The sequence below is a fragment of the Acinonyx jubatus genome, chromosome E2 (genome assembly GCF_027475565.1).
Source record: "Acinonyx jubatus isolate Ajub_Pintada_27869175 chromosome E2, VMU_Ajub_asm_v1.0, whole genome shotgun sequence".
NCBI lineage: Eukaryota > Metazoa > Chordata > Mammalia > Carnivora > Felidae > Acinonyx > Acinonyx jubatus.
In genome coordinates, this window is record NC_069396.1 from 27,491,981 (window position 1) to 27,507,068 (window position 15,088).

The 15,088-nt window shown below is 53.4% G+C and overlaps 1 protein-coding gene across 15 annotated transcripts in view; it reads right to left on the reverse strand.

Moving 5' to 3' along the window:
* Nucleotides 1–750: 750 nt before the first annotated feature.
* Nucleotides 751–15,088, reverse strand: part of NLRC5 (NLR family CARD domain containing 5) — an 86,449-nt gene continuing 72,111 nt past the window's right edge. For 13 of the 15 annotated variants that reach the window (XM_027075818.2, XM_053210169.1, XM_027075817.2 and 10 more), the window contains 16 exons: nt 14,642–14,728; nt 14,069–14,146; nt 13,184–13,267; nt 12,774–12,857; nt 11,207–11,290; nt 10,491–10,574; nt 8,722–8,805; nt 6,708–6,791; nt 6,324–6,407; nt 6,111–6,188; nt 5,306–5,389; nt 5,149–5,220; nt 4,791–4,874; nt 3,027–3,110; nt 2,638–2,721; nt 751–1,817 (listed from right to left, as the gene is read on the reverse strand). In XM_027075818.2, coding sequence (XP_026931619.2) covers nt 1,706–1,817; nt 2,638–2,721; nt 3,027–3,110; nt 4,791–4,874; nt 5,149–5,220; nt 5,306–5,389; nt 6,111–6,188; nt 6,324–6,407; nt 6,708–6,791; nt 8,722–8,805; nt 10,491–10,574; nt 11,207–11,290; nt 12,774–12,857; nt 13,184–13,267; nt 14,069–14,146; nt 14,642–14,728 — 1,351 coding nt within the window. In that variant the 3' untranslated portion in view covers nt 751–1,705. Of the gene's footprint in view, nt 1,818–2,637; nt 2,722–3,026; nt 3,111–4,790; nt 4,875–5,148; nt 5,221–5,305; nt 5,390–6,110; nt 6,189–6,323; nt 6,408–6,707; nt 6,792–7,193; nt 7,278–8,721; nt 8,806–10,490; nt 10,575–11,206; nt 11,291–12,773; nt 12,858–13,183; nt 13,268–14,068; nt 14,147–14,641; nt 14,729–15,088 lie in introns of all 15 variants that reach the window. The other 2 variants (XM_053210171.1, XM_053210167.1) reach the window with 2 other exon arrangements.

The following is a 15,088-nucleotide window of genomic DNA, read 5'->3' on the forward strand; positions in this document are numbered from 1 at the left end:
ATTACCCACTGCCTATTAGGGATTTTGTATACCATGCTTCCTGGGTGCCTCCAAAGGTCCTGGGTGTTGGGGGGCGGGGGTGGTTACTAACCCTTGTCCAGAAATAGTTCTTGTCTTCAAAGACCAGCAGCAAGGAGTCAAGTCACAGTCCATTCCATGCCCATCTGACTTCCAAAGCCATGTTTTTAATGTTCCACCCACCAGTGGACCCCTCTAGGCCAGGAGATTCTAGGCTCTCACAAGGACTGCCAGGCAAGCAGCAAAAGGGAGGGGTGATACATCAGGGAGTGGTGGGGACTGTGGCAAACTGGGAGGTGTGTGTCATATCCAAAGGGCATGGTCATATGACTCCCCGGTTTACTCTTGAGTGAGAATGTGGGACCAACACCTAACAAAAGCTGAACATCTAGATTTTCATGTAAAAGTTCTCAATTTTAAATACTGACAAGTGATTCCAAAAAGAGTTTAAATATAATGCAGGTCCAATAAAGAATGTTTCTAACACTTCGAGCTTCTATAATACCCGCATAGTACAGCTGAGTCAGGAGAGAGAAGGCAACTTGCCCACGAGCCCGTGACCATATGGAGACAGAGTCTGGAGTTGAGCCCATGTCTCCTGACTCCCAGGCCAGTGCTCCTCTCGGTTCATCTCTCTGTCGTCTGTCCCACTCTCCAGTCCCTGGGGCAGGGGGTGAACCACTTCTGACCTTGGTGAGTTACCAGGATACATCAGACTCAGGGTAGAGGCTGTTAACACGATCCACATTTATTGGTCAAATTTGGCTTACAGTGTAGCAGGGCCGTCCTTGGAAGCAACAAGAATATTACGTAGCACGTGCAGCCCCTGGGAACTCACCCGGATCCTGCTGAGGTAGCGACTGGACCCCGTGGCCTTGCCTGATTATCTTGGTAGTGCCTATCCCCACACCCTTAGACCTGGCTTCTTCCCTTACATAGGTCAGAGTAGGCCTGTCCATTCCCACGGACTGTACCTAGCCCTGGGCCCAAAGTCCTTGGAAGCCAGTGTTTAAGAGGAGGGAGTCATCCCATTCACAAATGGGAAAACTGAGGCTTGAGGCAGGAGGGGACTCATCCAAAAGCCTCAGGGCTGAGTCCCTGGCTTGGTTCTCAGGCCACTGGGCTGATCAGTGCTTGGACACCTCTCCCCATCCCCAGTTCTGGGTGGAGGACATTCCCCAGCTTAGATGCTCTGGAAATGCAATATATAAATACAGACTTGCCTTTAAAAAGTAATAAATTAGATTTTGTACCAGCCTGAGGGTATGCTGCCAGCACATATCCTACGATATGAGCAGCTAGCACATGCCATCTATGAGCCACAAATCATATGTCCTGCCACGTGTGGTGCTAGGACCCATGACACTGACCCTGAGGCCACACCGCAAGCTCTATGTAACACCGCATAGAATTCTGCCACGGGCGACCTGTGTCACCCATCACATCACGACACTCTCATTGTGCGACATGTCCCCGACTGCTCATGAATATCACATGTGATGCAGGGTAGTCTATTGGCCACACCAGGCTTTGGGCCCTTCTTGAAGACTGTAGCAAGACAAATAGGCCCTGCCCTCCTAGGGCAGCATACAGGGGGACCCAGCTGCGGCTCTCTTCCTGAGCCCTCAGTCCTGGTGGGTGGAAGCTGGCTTCACTTGGCTGTATTCGAAGGACCTTGAGGGGGCCATCAAGTACCCCAAGGGGCTTTCGGCTGCTTGTCAAAGAAAGCGAAGTCCAGCCTGGGCTCCTGCCTCTGCAGACGCTGCACCGTGTCGGGGGGAATGGGGTTGTTCCAGAGGCTGCAGGGCACAGAGGCAGGCACTCAGGTCTAGGAGTTGCTCACTCATTCTCTTGTCTCCATCCCCCATTTGATCTACAGATGGGGAGACCCAAGCCCACGAGGGGGAGAGCCATGCCCAGGGCTACCTGGCAGAGGCAGGTATTAGACGAGCACGGCCACCCTCGGGAGAGGGTGTCCTCCACACCCACCTCCCGACTTCTCCCACTCGCTCTCCATCTCTGGGCACTAGCGATCCCAGCCAGGGCCACGCTCTTATGACACATTTGGGTGAAGAGGGAAAAACTATATTCTTCAAGACACTCTACTTCCACCATTTGAAACTGTCATAAGATATCGATTTCCATAGCACAAGACACTTCACTACCATTTACTAGAAATTCAAAATGCAACTATATAAATGATGTCCCTTGGTGGCAATGCCCTTGTGCAGTGCACAGCCTCTAAAACTGTACGTGGTGGCTCTGATTATATAATTTTAAGTGCTTACTACGTGCTAGGCATTGTGCTCAGTGCTTCATATAATCGTCTAGTCCTCCTAGAAACTTTCCGAGGTAGATACTATCGTTGACCCCATTTTACAGATGGGGAAAACTGAGGAGAAGAGAGGTTGAATTCCTGACACAAAGTTGCATAACTGGCAAATGGCAGAGCTGGGATTTGATCGAGCTTGCTGTCTAATTCCTGGTGGAGTGATGCAAGGCCCCTCTGATAATCCCCAGCCCGGGTCTTGCCCCCTCCCACAGGGAGTCAGTCCCCTTACATTGTAGAGGTTGGTGTGGCCTCCCACCCACCATCTCTGCCCTGTGAGCCCTTGTTACCGAATGACTTGGATGCCAGACCCTTGCGCCAACCCTTCAGCCAAGAGCCAGGCTCCACAAGCTGTGATCCGATTCTTCTCCAGGCTTCCCAACAGATAGCAGAGAGAAGGGAAAGAGAGAAACTGGCATGAGTGTGGGGGATGGGCTTCCCTATATCCCCCCCACCCCAGGCCCAACGGAACCCAACAGACAACAGTGCAGCGGGAAAGCCAAATGCGGGGACCCAGGGAGAGTGAAAGTCGGCACGGGCTTGGAGCAGAGTGTGCAACTCAGTGAGGGCTTCCTTGCAGACAGGGGCCTGACCCAGTGGCCTCTCAGCTTTCCCCAGGATGCAGGTTCCCCTTCGCGCCCTCCCCTCCTTCTGGTTTCCCAGGAGGTGCCCCTCATACTCCATTCTCTTCAGCCGGCCCATCTGCGGCAGGACCCGGGCCAGCTCAGCAGCCGCCTCATCCCCGAGCACATTCCAGGACAGCCTGCAGGGTAGGGGACCTAAGGTCAGTGGCAGGAGAACAGGGAGGCCGAGGGGTAGAGACAAGGCGGCAGGTGGGGAGGCCTGGTGGCCCACGATGGGGGGGGGGGGCTGTCACGCAGGTGCCAGAAAGGCCAAGATGGAGTGCTTGTGTGGCCTCCCCCAAAGACTTCGGAGCACAGGTAGTCCCTTCCACTCCTGAACCCCGTTTTCCAACTGGTCATCCCTCAAGACCCCAGACAGCTCAGGAGCTGGCTGTGCAGACAACTCAGAGCACACGGTCTGCAGCAATAACGCCAGGGTCCAAACCTCCACCACGCAGGTGCCTCTATCATAATTTTTGCTCTATCCATGCACCTCCTGTATTCTACTTTTGTGTGATATTTTTCTTAAAGCAATCCTCACCCCCACCCTGCTTTTTTCACTTCAAGAAATTAATCTTAGGGAATGGTTATCACCACCATCAATGGAAAACCTGTGTTCACAACCCTAAATAGGAGGTAGTTATGGGGCGTCTGGGTGGCTCAGTCAGTGATGTGTCCAACTTCGGCTCAGGTCATGATCTCACAGTTCATGAGTTCGAGCCCCACATCGGTCTCTGTGCTGGCAGCTCAGAGCCTGAAGCCTGTTCAGACTCTGTGACTCCCTCTCTCTCTGCCCCTCCCTGCTCATTCTTTCTCTTTCTCTATCAGAAATAAACATTAAAAAAATAAATACATAAATAAAATAAAAGGAAGGTAGTTATAAGGATAAACACAGTGCAGACAACAGTATTAACTTCCAGCTGGAACCTAGGTTCTTTTTGAGGGCGATGAGCCGGTGGCCTGCCCCCTGCTGGTTAAAAAGGGAGAATCATGAAGAGAAACTGAAGCAGAGAAAATTCCAACACTGGGAAATTTACTCTCTGGCACAGTAATATTTCAAGACCACGACAATGAGGCTAACTGGCTAATCTCTGATTTATCTTTGGTATGAAGTATCTGCTCCGTGGTCACATACAATATTTCTTGACTCATTAAGCAAAAAAATAAATAAATAAGGGAGAATGCCTTAGCACTGATCTGACACTTTGTCTTTGGTCTCATGTAATGAGAAGGATTAAAACCTTTACGATGCAAACCTAAAATCGTCTTAGAATCACTTGTGTCCTGTATTTCAGGAGACGGCATTTTCTCCCATTGTGTGGTCAGGGTCCCAGGCTAGTCCTGGCAGTGTAGTGCTCCCCAAGGTCGGAGCGCCTCTGATTGCCAAGGTGCGCATGGCCCGCGGGCAGGTCAGGGGCATGCTGGTTTGGGCCATTCTTCACTACGAACCGGTGGTTTGTAAATGAAGGCCCTGTAAACGGGGTGAGGTGTTCTATCCAGCCGCCTCCCAAAGGGAAGGTCAGGGGCAAAGAGCCTTTAGAGAGGAGCTGGCCTCCCTCCCTGCCCCACCCAGCCCCACCCCCACCATTCCAGAGGTGGGGAAATGGGCAAGAGAGGCTGAATGAATTTGCCCAACATCACTCACAGCCCACATGTTGAAACTCCCTCCAGAAGAGGTTTAAGTAAGAATGGCCTTCCCCGTTTATAGATGGAGACTGGCCAGGGAGGGAGGGGCCAGCTCTAGGCTGTACAGTGACTGGCAGGCAGGCCAAGCCCCCGATGCCTGCTTTTCCCAGCTTAGGCTTCTTGCAAGTACTCACAGAATTTCTTCCAGGGCCGGGCAGAGAAGCAGGCTGGCAGCGAGGGGCTTGGCAGTGTGGTCATCAATATCACATGAAACCAGGCTGGGGACAGAGAAGGGGATGGGATGGAGGGTGTCTGAGTCGGGGGCACCTCCAGCCAGCCCGCCTCTGCCCACCTTGCAATCAGAACGGGAGGGAAAGGAGTGGCCAGGGTGCGGGGCAGGGTGGGAGTCTTAGGAAGGTGCCCCTTTTTGCTCCAGACTCCCCTACACCTGAGGCCCCTGTCACTTCAAAGGCCTTCCCAGGTGCCAGAGAAGGGCTCCCCCGCCCCTGTCCCAGCCCCCCCCCGCCCCAGTAGTCAGGAGAGGCTACTTACTCTATCCGCCTGAGCAGTGGGAGCCCCTGACAGAATTGTGGGATCCCTCTGGCCAGACTGTTCTCTGCCAAGCTGTAGGGCAGGGAGACACCTGTGAGAGGAGTCCCCAGATCTCCCTGGCCTGTCCCTCTGCCCAGGCTCCATGGTCCCTACTCACCTGACCTCTTCCACATATGGGCATCCATCCAAGGCCTGGCTCAGGCTCAGTGCCCCCTCTGGGCCCAGACGGCTAGATGGCAGGCTGGAGAAAGGGGAGGAGGTGAGTGGAGCGCGGGGGACCAGTGTGGGAATTGGGAACCTTCCAGATCCCCCACACTCAGCATTGTTTCAGGCCGCACCATCAAACCTTACATGGTCTCTGGGTACCTGCCACGCCCCGACCACCTCCCCATCCACACAGGACCTGGGTGGATATTAAGGGCCCTGGCTTTGGGGTCTGAGATCCCAAGTTCAAGGCCTGGCTCTTTCTTGTGTAAGTAAGGTAAGCTCTCCATGCCTCTCTTGGCTTTAGTTCCCTTGCCTGGAAAATGGAACAACTAGAAACCGCGGCCGCGGGGCTGCTGTGAGGCTCAAACGAGACCGTGGGCACGAACTGGGGTTTTTCTCCTGAGTCACCCTTTGCCGACACGCCCTCACTCACCCTCACAGACTGGCTCAGAGCTGAGACTATTACACTTCTTTTGCAGATGAGGAAACCAAGACTCAGAAGGGGTAGTGGCTAGGCCAAGGGCCAGTAAGGGGCTGGTGGCAACCCGGGACTAGGCTAGGTCTCCTGACAGCCCTGCCCCGGACTCCAGAGCCAGGCGAGGAGCGGGCAGGGTGGGGACAAGCAGCCCCAGTACATGTACCACAGTCTGACCTAAGGCAGGGCAGCTGGGCCAGTGGGGGCCTTGGTCCCCCACTGCTCCCAGGGAACCCCTCCCTGTTAGCCCTGCACCAGCCCCAGGCACAGGGACACTCACTGCAGGATTCTCAGGTGTCGAGGCAGTCCCTGGGCCAGCCCCAGGGCTGTGGCATCCCCCAGGGCATTGCAGCCAAGCCTACAAGAAGAGAGGGATGAGTCTGAGCAGGGGGCTGGTCTGCTCCGGACCCCTGCACTGCCCTGTGCCCACGTGGGGGACACAAAGGCCAGGAGGGCGGTGGGGACACAGAGGGCCACTGGCACTCATACTCACATCAGCTGCTCCAAGTGCCTGCAAAGGGCGAGAGATTCTGCCAACCGCGCTCCCCCAGCTGGGCCAATGCCATTTCCTGAGAGGCTGAGGGCGGGGCAGGCGTTAGGCTCTTGGACACCCCAGGTCCCCCCACCTGCTTAGGGCCCCAAGAGCCAGCATCCCTGACACACACCTTCCCAGCCTGATGGGGGCAGAAAGGACCAGAGAGGAACGGGGCCTGGGCCAACTAAAGGTCCCAAAGCTGGCAGGGCCAGGAGGCCACCCAGCCCCACCACTTGCACACTGAGGTCTGGGGGAGGAATGTCAGCCCGAGGCGGGGGCCAGTGTCCACCCCGGCTGTGGTGTGGCCACTGAGGGGCCCTGTCAGCAGGACCAGCCACTCACTCTATCTTCCTGAGCTCCGGCAGCCACGGTAGGACGGCAGCTAAGAGCTGGGCACCAGTGTCTCCAATCTGGTTGTGGCTCAAGCTTGGAGAGAGAACAGGAGATGATCTGGAACCAGCAGCCTGCCACCCATGTCATTTTGTCCATGCCCCCCCACCCCCAGAACAGAAGAGGAGGCTGAAGTCTGGAGAGAGGCCTCAGCTCACACCAAGAGAGTCCCCTCACTCTGTGTTGGGTGAGGACTTCAAACTCCTGTCTTCTGTTTAGAATGTTCTCCCTGATGTCTGACCTGAATCCCTCTTGCTGCAATCCACACTCGCATCCTATCTCGGGGTCTCCTGGTGGTCTTGGCCTGGGGTCATGCAGTGGGGAAGTGGGTGAAGGTCATGGGACTAAGCAGGGAAGCGTGCTCTCAGGGAGCCCCTTGCTTTTATCATCTGACCCTGCCAAAGTTGTCTTGGGTTGGGGGAGGGACAGGCAACTCATTCCAGCTCCTCCAAGCTGGTGGCAGCTCTGAGAGCCTCGGAAAGCAGGTGGCAGCCGACATCACAAACACCATTCCTGCTCAGACTGGAGAAGCAGAGGCCTTAGTGGGGAGCAGAGGCCTTTGCAGGTGTTGCGCTAAGAACTCTACAGTTTACAAAGCTTTTACACATCCAGGGGCGCCTGGATGGCTCAGTCGGTTAAACAGCTGACTTCAGCTCAGGTCATGATTTCACGGTTCGTGAGTTGGAGCCCCACATCAGGCTCTGCACTGACAGCTCAGAGCCTGGAGCCTGCTTTGGATTCTGTCTCCCTCTCTCTCTGCCCCTCCCCTACTCATGCTCTGTGTTTCTCAGAAATAAATAAAACATTAAAAAAAACCCAAACAAACACAAAGCTTTTACATAACCAGGAACCCATGTGCCCGTCACTAAACCTCAGGGGTTGGGGAGGGGGACAGGCGAGGTGGGCATGACTGTACCCAAAGTCCGGATGAGAAAACAGAGGACCAGGGAGAAGCCATGACTGGCCAAAGTCTCCTAGTGATTCCCAGACAAAGTGGAAATGAAAGCCTGGAGCCCCCGCCCCCCCCATCCTGGAAGCAGTGGCCACATTCTCTGGTTGGGTCAAGCTTTGCCTCAGCCTCTGTACCAGGGATCTCCAGCCGGCTGAATGCCAAGTTCACGTGGGCTCTGCAATTCAGGCAAATCATTTCTCTAGGGCATAGGTGCTCTAATCTATGCAAATGCTGGGCTTTTCTATAAAGCCAGTTTATTGTCTTTTCTGCACCCTGACCTTGCCCTGCCTCCATGAGGGGGGAGAAACAAAACGAAACAAAACAGCTGAGGCAAACTGTCTTGGCCCCATGTTGAGTCTTTGAAGATTGTTTTGTTTTCTTTCATTTCACAAAATCAACTTCAGTGAAGTGCCTTTCTAGAAATTAATTTTGGATGGAATGACCTAGTCTCATCTGATATGCTTCCAGAACTCTCTGACCGTGCATTTACCACCCACTCCATACCGCTAGCATCGGGGGTGGGGACTTGGGTGAAAACAAAGCAGTGTTTTGTGCTGTTGCTGGGGTTTGTTCTTAGCCACCACATTTCATATTTTGAAAAAAATCACATGAAAAGGAAGTGTTATATCTGTTAATCAAGGTGGCCAGGGGCCCAAGGCGAGAATGTCAAAGTCACCAGATCTGAGTCTAGACCCTCATTACTCAACGTGTGTGGTCTGTGGCCCCCAGACTTGGTATTACTTGGGGGCTTGTCACACTGGGTGAATTTGTGCACATTAAGGGTCATGCCAGGACTTGGGCCCGACCCCTTCAGGTCACTTCCGTAGCCAGGAGGAAGCTGGTGGCATCCAAAGGCAAGAGGAGTGGGCACTGACCTGGGAGGGCAGCGATGTCCCCAGCAGAGGAGCCACAGAGGGTCCTCAGGAAGTCCCCCTGGTGCTTCCCTGGGTGGGTGGTCCCAGTGGAACTGGGGAGCATGCCCTCCCACTCATACCATCGGGCTTGGTCACTCACCGGAGGCTCTGCAGGAGGGTCATGTGTCTCAGTCTTTGAGTGAGCACGGCCAGGATGGAGCCTCCCAGTGGGAGATGGCTGAGGCTGGAAGAGGAGGGCTTGGTATGGCTGGAGTTGGGTCCCAGGGGTAGACTGAGGCCCTGCCCAGGGACCCCCAAGATAGCCATTTACATCCACAGTGAGTAAACACATTGTACAAAACGAAACTTCCTGGGAAATCCAAAGGCCGTTTCTCTGCGTGAATTAAGGCCATCCAGGTGACAGTTCTATGTTCCAAATCACACTGGACCCAGACTGTTGACCAGGAATCATAGCAACCACTGTATACTAGCATACTATTACTGAGCACACTGAGCTCAGGGCCGTCCTGAGAGGTGGAACTCTTATCACCCCCATTTTACAGATGAGGCACACTGAGGCTAAGAGCATTAGAAAACTTGTTCAAGGCCACACACAGAAAGTAGAAGCCCTGGGAACAGAAGCCAAGGCTATAGGACTCCCATTCCTGGACCCCAACTACCTGTTACCCATGGGATCACACTCCTTAAGGCCCCCCGTCTGGGCAGGAGAGAGGAATAATAATAATAATAATAATAATAATAATAATAATAATAATAATAGTCAATACTTGTAGAGTGTGAACTCTGTGCCAGACTCTAAGGACTTAATACGTATTATCTCATTTAATCGTTATAACAACCCACGGAGGTAGGTACAGCTGTTATCTCCAAAGTCAAGATGGAGAGAAAAGCACAGAGAAGTTAAGTAATTTGCCCGAGCTCACACAGTCAGAGGTGGAAGCAGGAGGTGTCCTGGTTTGCCTAGATTTATCTTTGTACTTTGCAAATTTCCCTATGCTACGTCGTGGTGTTGAGCTGTTTTTGTTGATTTTAAGGGGCATTCTCTGTGCCTCCCAGACTTGAATGCCTGTTTCCGTCCCCAGATTAGGGAAGTTCTCAGCTATAATTTGTTCAAATAAAACTTCTGCCCCTTTCTCCCCACTCTTCTTCTTCTGGGATTCCTATGATCCAGATACTGTTTCATTTTATGGAGTCACTAAGGTCTCTAAGTCTCTCTTTGTGATCTAAGAATTTCCTCTCCCTCTTTTTTTCAGCTTCATTGTCCCCCATAATTTTATCTCCTGTATCACCTACTCTCTCCTCTGCTTCTTCAGTCCTCATTGTGACTGTATCCGGTCAGTTTTGCATCTCAGTTATAGCATTTTTTATTTCAGCCTGGCTGGTTTTTGGGTCTTTGATCTCCACAGCAAGGGTTTCTCTGGTGTCTGGCTTGCCTGGATTTGAGGGGGTCTCCAGGATGCGGGACTTTCAGCTCTGGGCAAACCAGGACAGGCGGGTCACCCTACCGAGACTTGAACCCAGGTGGGGTGGCTCCTAACCAGGGTCCGTGCCCCTAATCACTTGGCCACGGATGGACAGGTGGAAGACATCAGCTGGAGAGCTCAAGGAGAGCTGCCTGTCAGGGAGGAGACCCTGGGAAATGACAGATCTGAAACCGGAAGAGGTGTCTGGGCAGTGAGGATCCATCTCCTTTGTGGTGTGGGTCAGTTTGAGCGAGTATCTATTTCCAGCGACCAAGCACTTTGATGGCACTCAGAGCCAGGCGAGGAGGTAAAAGGGAGGGCATTCGGCTCACCTGCATCCATCCAGGGATTTCACAGTTTGTGTTCGCAGGAGATGGAGAGGTTCCTGGCCATGCTCCCGACTCCTCCCCACCTTTTCCCCCCTTAACCATTCACCACCACTTACTCCAGCCTCTTCAGCCAGCACTTGCCCTCGAGGACCCCCATCAGCACTCTGGTGCCCTCCTCGCCAAATTGATTGTTGGACAAGCTGGAAGGGACCGGGTACGAGGTGAGTGTTAGACGAGCCCCCTGGCTCCTGGAGCTGTCTCATCAGCCCCCTCCGTCTCTCAGTGCCCCCCCCTGGAGGGCAGCTCTGGGTCTGCAGATCCTAGACCACCGTCTTTGTCCAGGCCCCGCCAGGGCACTGCTGGCTCTAAGGGCCAGACACGGCCATCACAGCTGACCCAGCTGAGAAAGGATGCCTTGGATGAGGGCTGCAAAAGGGGAAGCCGGGGACAAGGGACACACACGCACACACACACGCACACACACACATACACGTGCAGTGATCCCTTCCGCCCCGGAGCCCTCACTGTACCCTGGTACCCACAGCCACCCCAGGCAGAGAAAGAGGATGACCCCCATTTTACATGAGACAGTCCAAACCCAGAGAGGCACAGTTATTTATTTGTCCAGGGTCACCCTGAGTGAGTGGTAAGTTGGGACCAAGGAGACAGTGCTCAGCTCCCCCAGGCCACACCCAGGGTCTCTGGGCTTCATCGGGGAGCAAAGTGATAGGTGGAGTCCCCCATCCGCCTTATCAGAGCCTCAACTGTCCTCACCACCCTCAGCTGGGTCACCCCTTCCCCCCACCTCCCCACTCCCAGCTCTGCGACTCACTCCAGCTCCTCCAGGTGGAGGCAGTGGCTCAGACCGGATGTCAGGTGGGCCAGACCCTCGGACCTCACACAGCTGCAGGTCAGCCTGTGGGGGTCAAAGGGCAGCAGGTCAGGTAGGGGCTGTGGGTCTTGAGAACCCCAAATGCCGGTAGCAGAGAGCAAGGAGGAGGGGTGGGGCGGGGGGAAGGGGCCCTCCTTCCCTTCATAAACCTCCCTGCCATGGAATCATTAAGCTGAGGTATAGCTTGGAGGCAGGAGCATGGACTAGTTGAGCATTTCCCTAAACCATATTCAGGTAGCAACTTCACAACGTAAGCCACGAAGTCTAGCTAGCTACTATCTTTGACCGTGAGCTCTGCCTCTTTAGTTCAACAGCAAAAGCGAGTAGCAAGTACTGGAGAGGTGTTAAAGATGCCCTGGCACCAAACGGACACCTTCTCCTTGATGCAATCAGTTGGATTCAAAGAGAACGGAAAGTTAGAAAAGCTCCATTTTGCAACCATCATACTGATACTTGACGCAGGCAAGAATTATCAATGGAGGTTGAAATCTGTAGATTTCAGATGGAAATGTGAGGAAGGACAGTATGTTTACACAGTCTTAAAGTATCGCCCTACAAGATACAGGTTAATTAGAAAGGGGAAAACAGTCGCCTTGCAAGGGAAGAAACCTGGCAGACACCAGCTTAACCAGGTGATCCCAGTTACCCGTCACCAGTCAGGGGACAAAGAGACAGCATGTCTCCAGGGAAAAAACGCAACATCACCTCTGTGATATTTCTGTTCCACACGCAGGACATAAATCTAAACATGAGGACACATCAAAGCCAAACGGAAGGACGTTTTACAAAATCACTGGCATGTAAATGTCATGACAATATCATGCGCGACAAAGAAGGCCTAAGGACCCTTCCAGATTGTCAACTAGTGTTGGCAAATAACAACTAAGTGCAGTGTGTGATCCTCGGTGAAATCCAGGACTAGGAAAAAAATGCAACAAACAACATTAGGGGGACATTTGGCAAAATGGGCACAAAAACGGTAGTTCTGATAACAAGCATGTGCCAATGTTACATTTCCTGCATTTTACACTTTTACTGGGTCATGGGAGAGCATGTTCTTGTTCTTAGGAGATTCCCTGAAATAGTAAGGGGGGAAGGGGCAGGTTTATGCAACTGCTTCCAAATGGCTCAGAAAAAAGAGAGAGGGAGAGAGGAGAAGAGCAGAGAGGAGGGATGAGGAAGGAGGGAGGAAGGGAAAAAGAGCAAAGGTGAAAAAATATTGACAAGGGGTGAATTTGGGAAAATGGTATATGGAACCGCTTCTCGGTCTTTTATCAGTTTGCGATTATTTCAAATAGGAAAGAAAAAGAAAAAGAAAAAGCATTGGAAAGGAAATCATTCTCTGCCATACGGCCATGTGGATGACCACACACCTTGACTTTCCAGAGCCACGGAGTGGTCCCAGCCCCCAGGGTTAGTTCCTCTGAGCCCAGGGCTGGGGAGGGCGGGAAGTGCGGGGGCAGAGCAAGGGGGTGCAAGGGGGCGCGTGAACATCTTGTCTGCATACCGGAATGTCTTCAGCTCAGAGAGGGACGGCAGGAGGCTCTGCAGCAGCAGGGAGCTGGTGTCGCAGAGGTTCACCTGGGACAAGCTGAAAAGGCGCAAGCATATTCTGGAGGATTTCAGGTGGGATGCTCCTCAGGGAACATCCATCACATAGAGATGGGGAGGCCAAGAGGGGGAAAAGAGCCACCCAAGAGTTCCCAGTGGGGGCACCTAAGCCACCCTGGAGCTCTCCTCAACTGGCCAAGTATGATTCTCTCCTGCTTGGGGAAGCAAGAAGGCCACAGAAAGCAGTGCTGCCCCAGGCTCTGCTCCTCCCCATCACAGACTGGCCAGCCTCTCCCATGTGGCCTGGACTGGGTACGGGGGTGACCAGAGACCTCGGGACCCTAGGAGGTGTTTCAGGGTTCTGACCTGAGCTGCCGCAGCCTGGCACATGTCTCCATCAGCTGCCAGACAAGAAGATTGTGGTGGGTCCCAAGGTCACAATGAGCCAACCTGGAGGTAGATAGGGAGGCAGCAGTTTCTGAACACCTGGGTTACTACTGGGGACTCAGTCCCTGCCTACACGGAGCTTACCTTTTAGGGATAAATAAATGCTAATGAAATAAAGTCCCACAACTTTCTATTCATTTATGGGAAGTGCTATGAAGGAGAGGTCCAGATGGGGCATCTGGTATGGCTGTGCAGGTTGTTCACCGCACAAGGGGACCCAGCCAAGAAGGTGAGCTGGGGCCGAGTTCCAGTTATGATCTATTTCCCAGAATGTACACATGCAAGGCTGTGCATTCACCTAAAAGGGGTGATGTTTTAGTTTCCAAAATGTGCTGCATGGATTCGGGGTGCTGTGAATCCAAGCATCTGTAGGAGTGGATCACGGGAGAACCTGATTCTTTCTGGGGGTTCAGAGGGGCCTTCCTGAAGCAGTGGTGTTTAAGCTGAGACCTGGAGAATGGGGTGGGGGGCAGGTAGCCAGGTGAATCAGAAGGAAGAGGGTAGGGGGAGAGAGAACATTCTGGTCCAGGAACAGCCTGTTCAAAGGCCCTGAGGTCAAAGGGAGCAAGGTGGTGTTGGAGGAAGTGAAAGATGGTGGGGGTGACTGGAGCTGAGACTAAGATCTGGGGTGGGGATGGACAGCATGGAAAGGCAGGTTGGGCCGGCTTTCACTGGCCACCTAGACACTTTGGACATCAAAGGACTCTGAGCAACGCAGGAGAAATATTGATCAGAAGCAGCAGGTGCCCCCACCCCTACCCCACCGCCGGCTACTCGTCTGGGGGTCCAGGTACTAGGTCCCACCTGAGGGCCACGGCCTCTGGGTTCTCCTGGCGGGGAAACTCCAGCTGGAGACAGAGTTGCTGCTGGGCCTCGGCAATGCTGAGGAGGGAAGGGGTAGCCAGTGTGAGGGCTGCAGCTGTCTCCCATGGAGGCTGAGCTCCGGACTGAGGCTGCCAATCGACTGACTCTAAGCTCCCAGACCCGGTAGGGACCAGACTCGGGGCAGCGGGACCCCACAGACTCTGCTCTTAGCTGCCCTGTGTCATCTCTGTGGCCTCCGGTCATAGAGCCACACTGCGCGTTACTGTCATCCAGGGGCCGCTACCAGGCAAGCGGCACAGCCTCCTGGCCGTGCACCCCCGTGATCCAACAGCTCTTTGCATCGGCAGCTGCCTTCCTCTTTCTGGCACGGTGGCCTCATTACTGCATAAGTCACGACACGTGTGTGTAGCCCCTGCCATCTTGGGGATCCAGAGAATTTGCTAGTGACAGAGCTGTTAGCCCACAGGCCAAGAGACCGATGTCTAGGGTAGGGACGGTCCCAACAGTCTTGAAAAGATGAAGCATTCAGAGCAGCCTCCTCCCTCGACTCACCTGATTTCCGTGATGTTGCCTGAGGCCTGGGTGCAAACTTCCAGCAGGGCGAGGACCCCGGCTTTGCCTACCCATGGTTCCTCCACCCTGTCACAGAAGCAGAAGGAGATGAAGGTCCCAGGCTGAGCAGGGGAGGGCGTGGGAGGAGGGCCAAGGAGGCTTTTTGGTTTGACTTATTTAAAAACTATAAAATTACACAACCACGCACAAACATAAAACAGGAAATTAACATCATCCTTGTTCCAACAGTTACTGTAACAATCCTAACAGAAAATATTCTTTTTTAAACAATAGCTTTAGACTTAAGGAAAGGCCTATATAGCATTATGTGGCAAAGATAAGGAAACAAAATTGTATATAAAACATCCCAATTTGTATTTAAAAAAAAGAAGGGGTGCCTGGGTGGCTCAGTTGGTTAAGCATCTGACTTCGGCTCAGGTCACGATC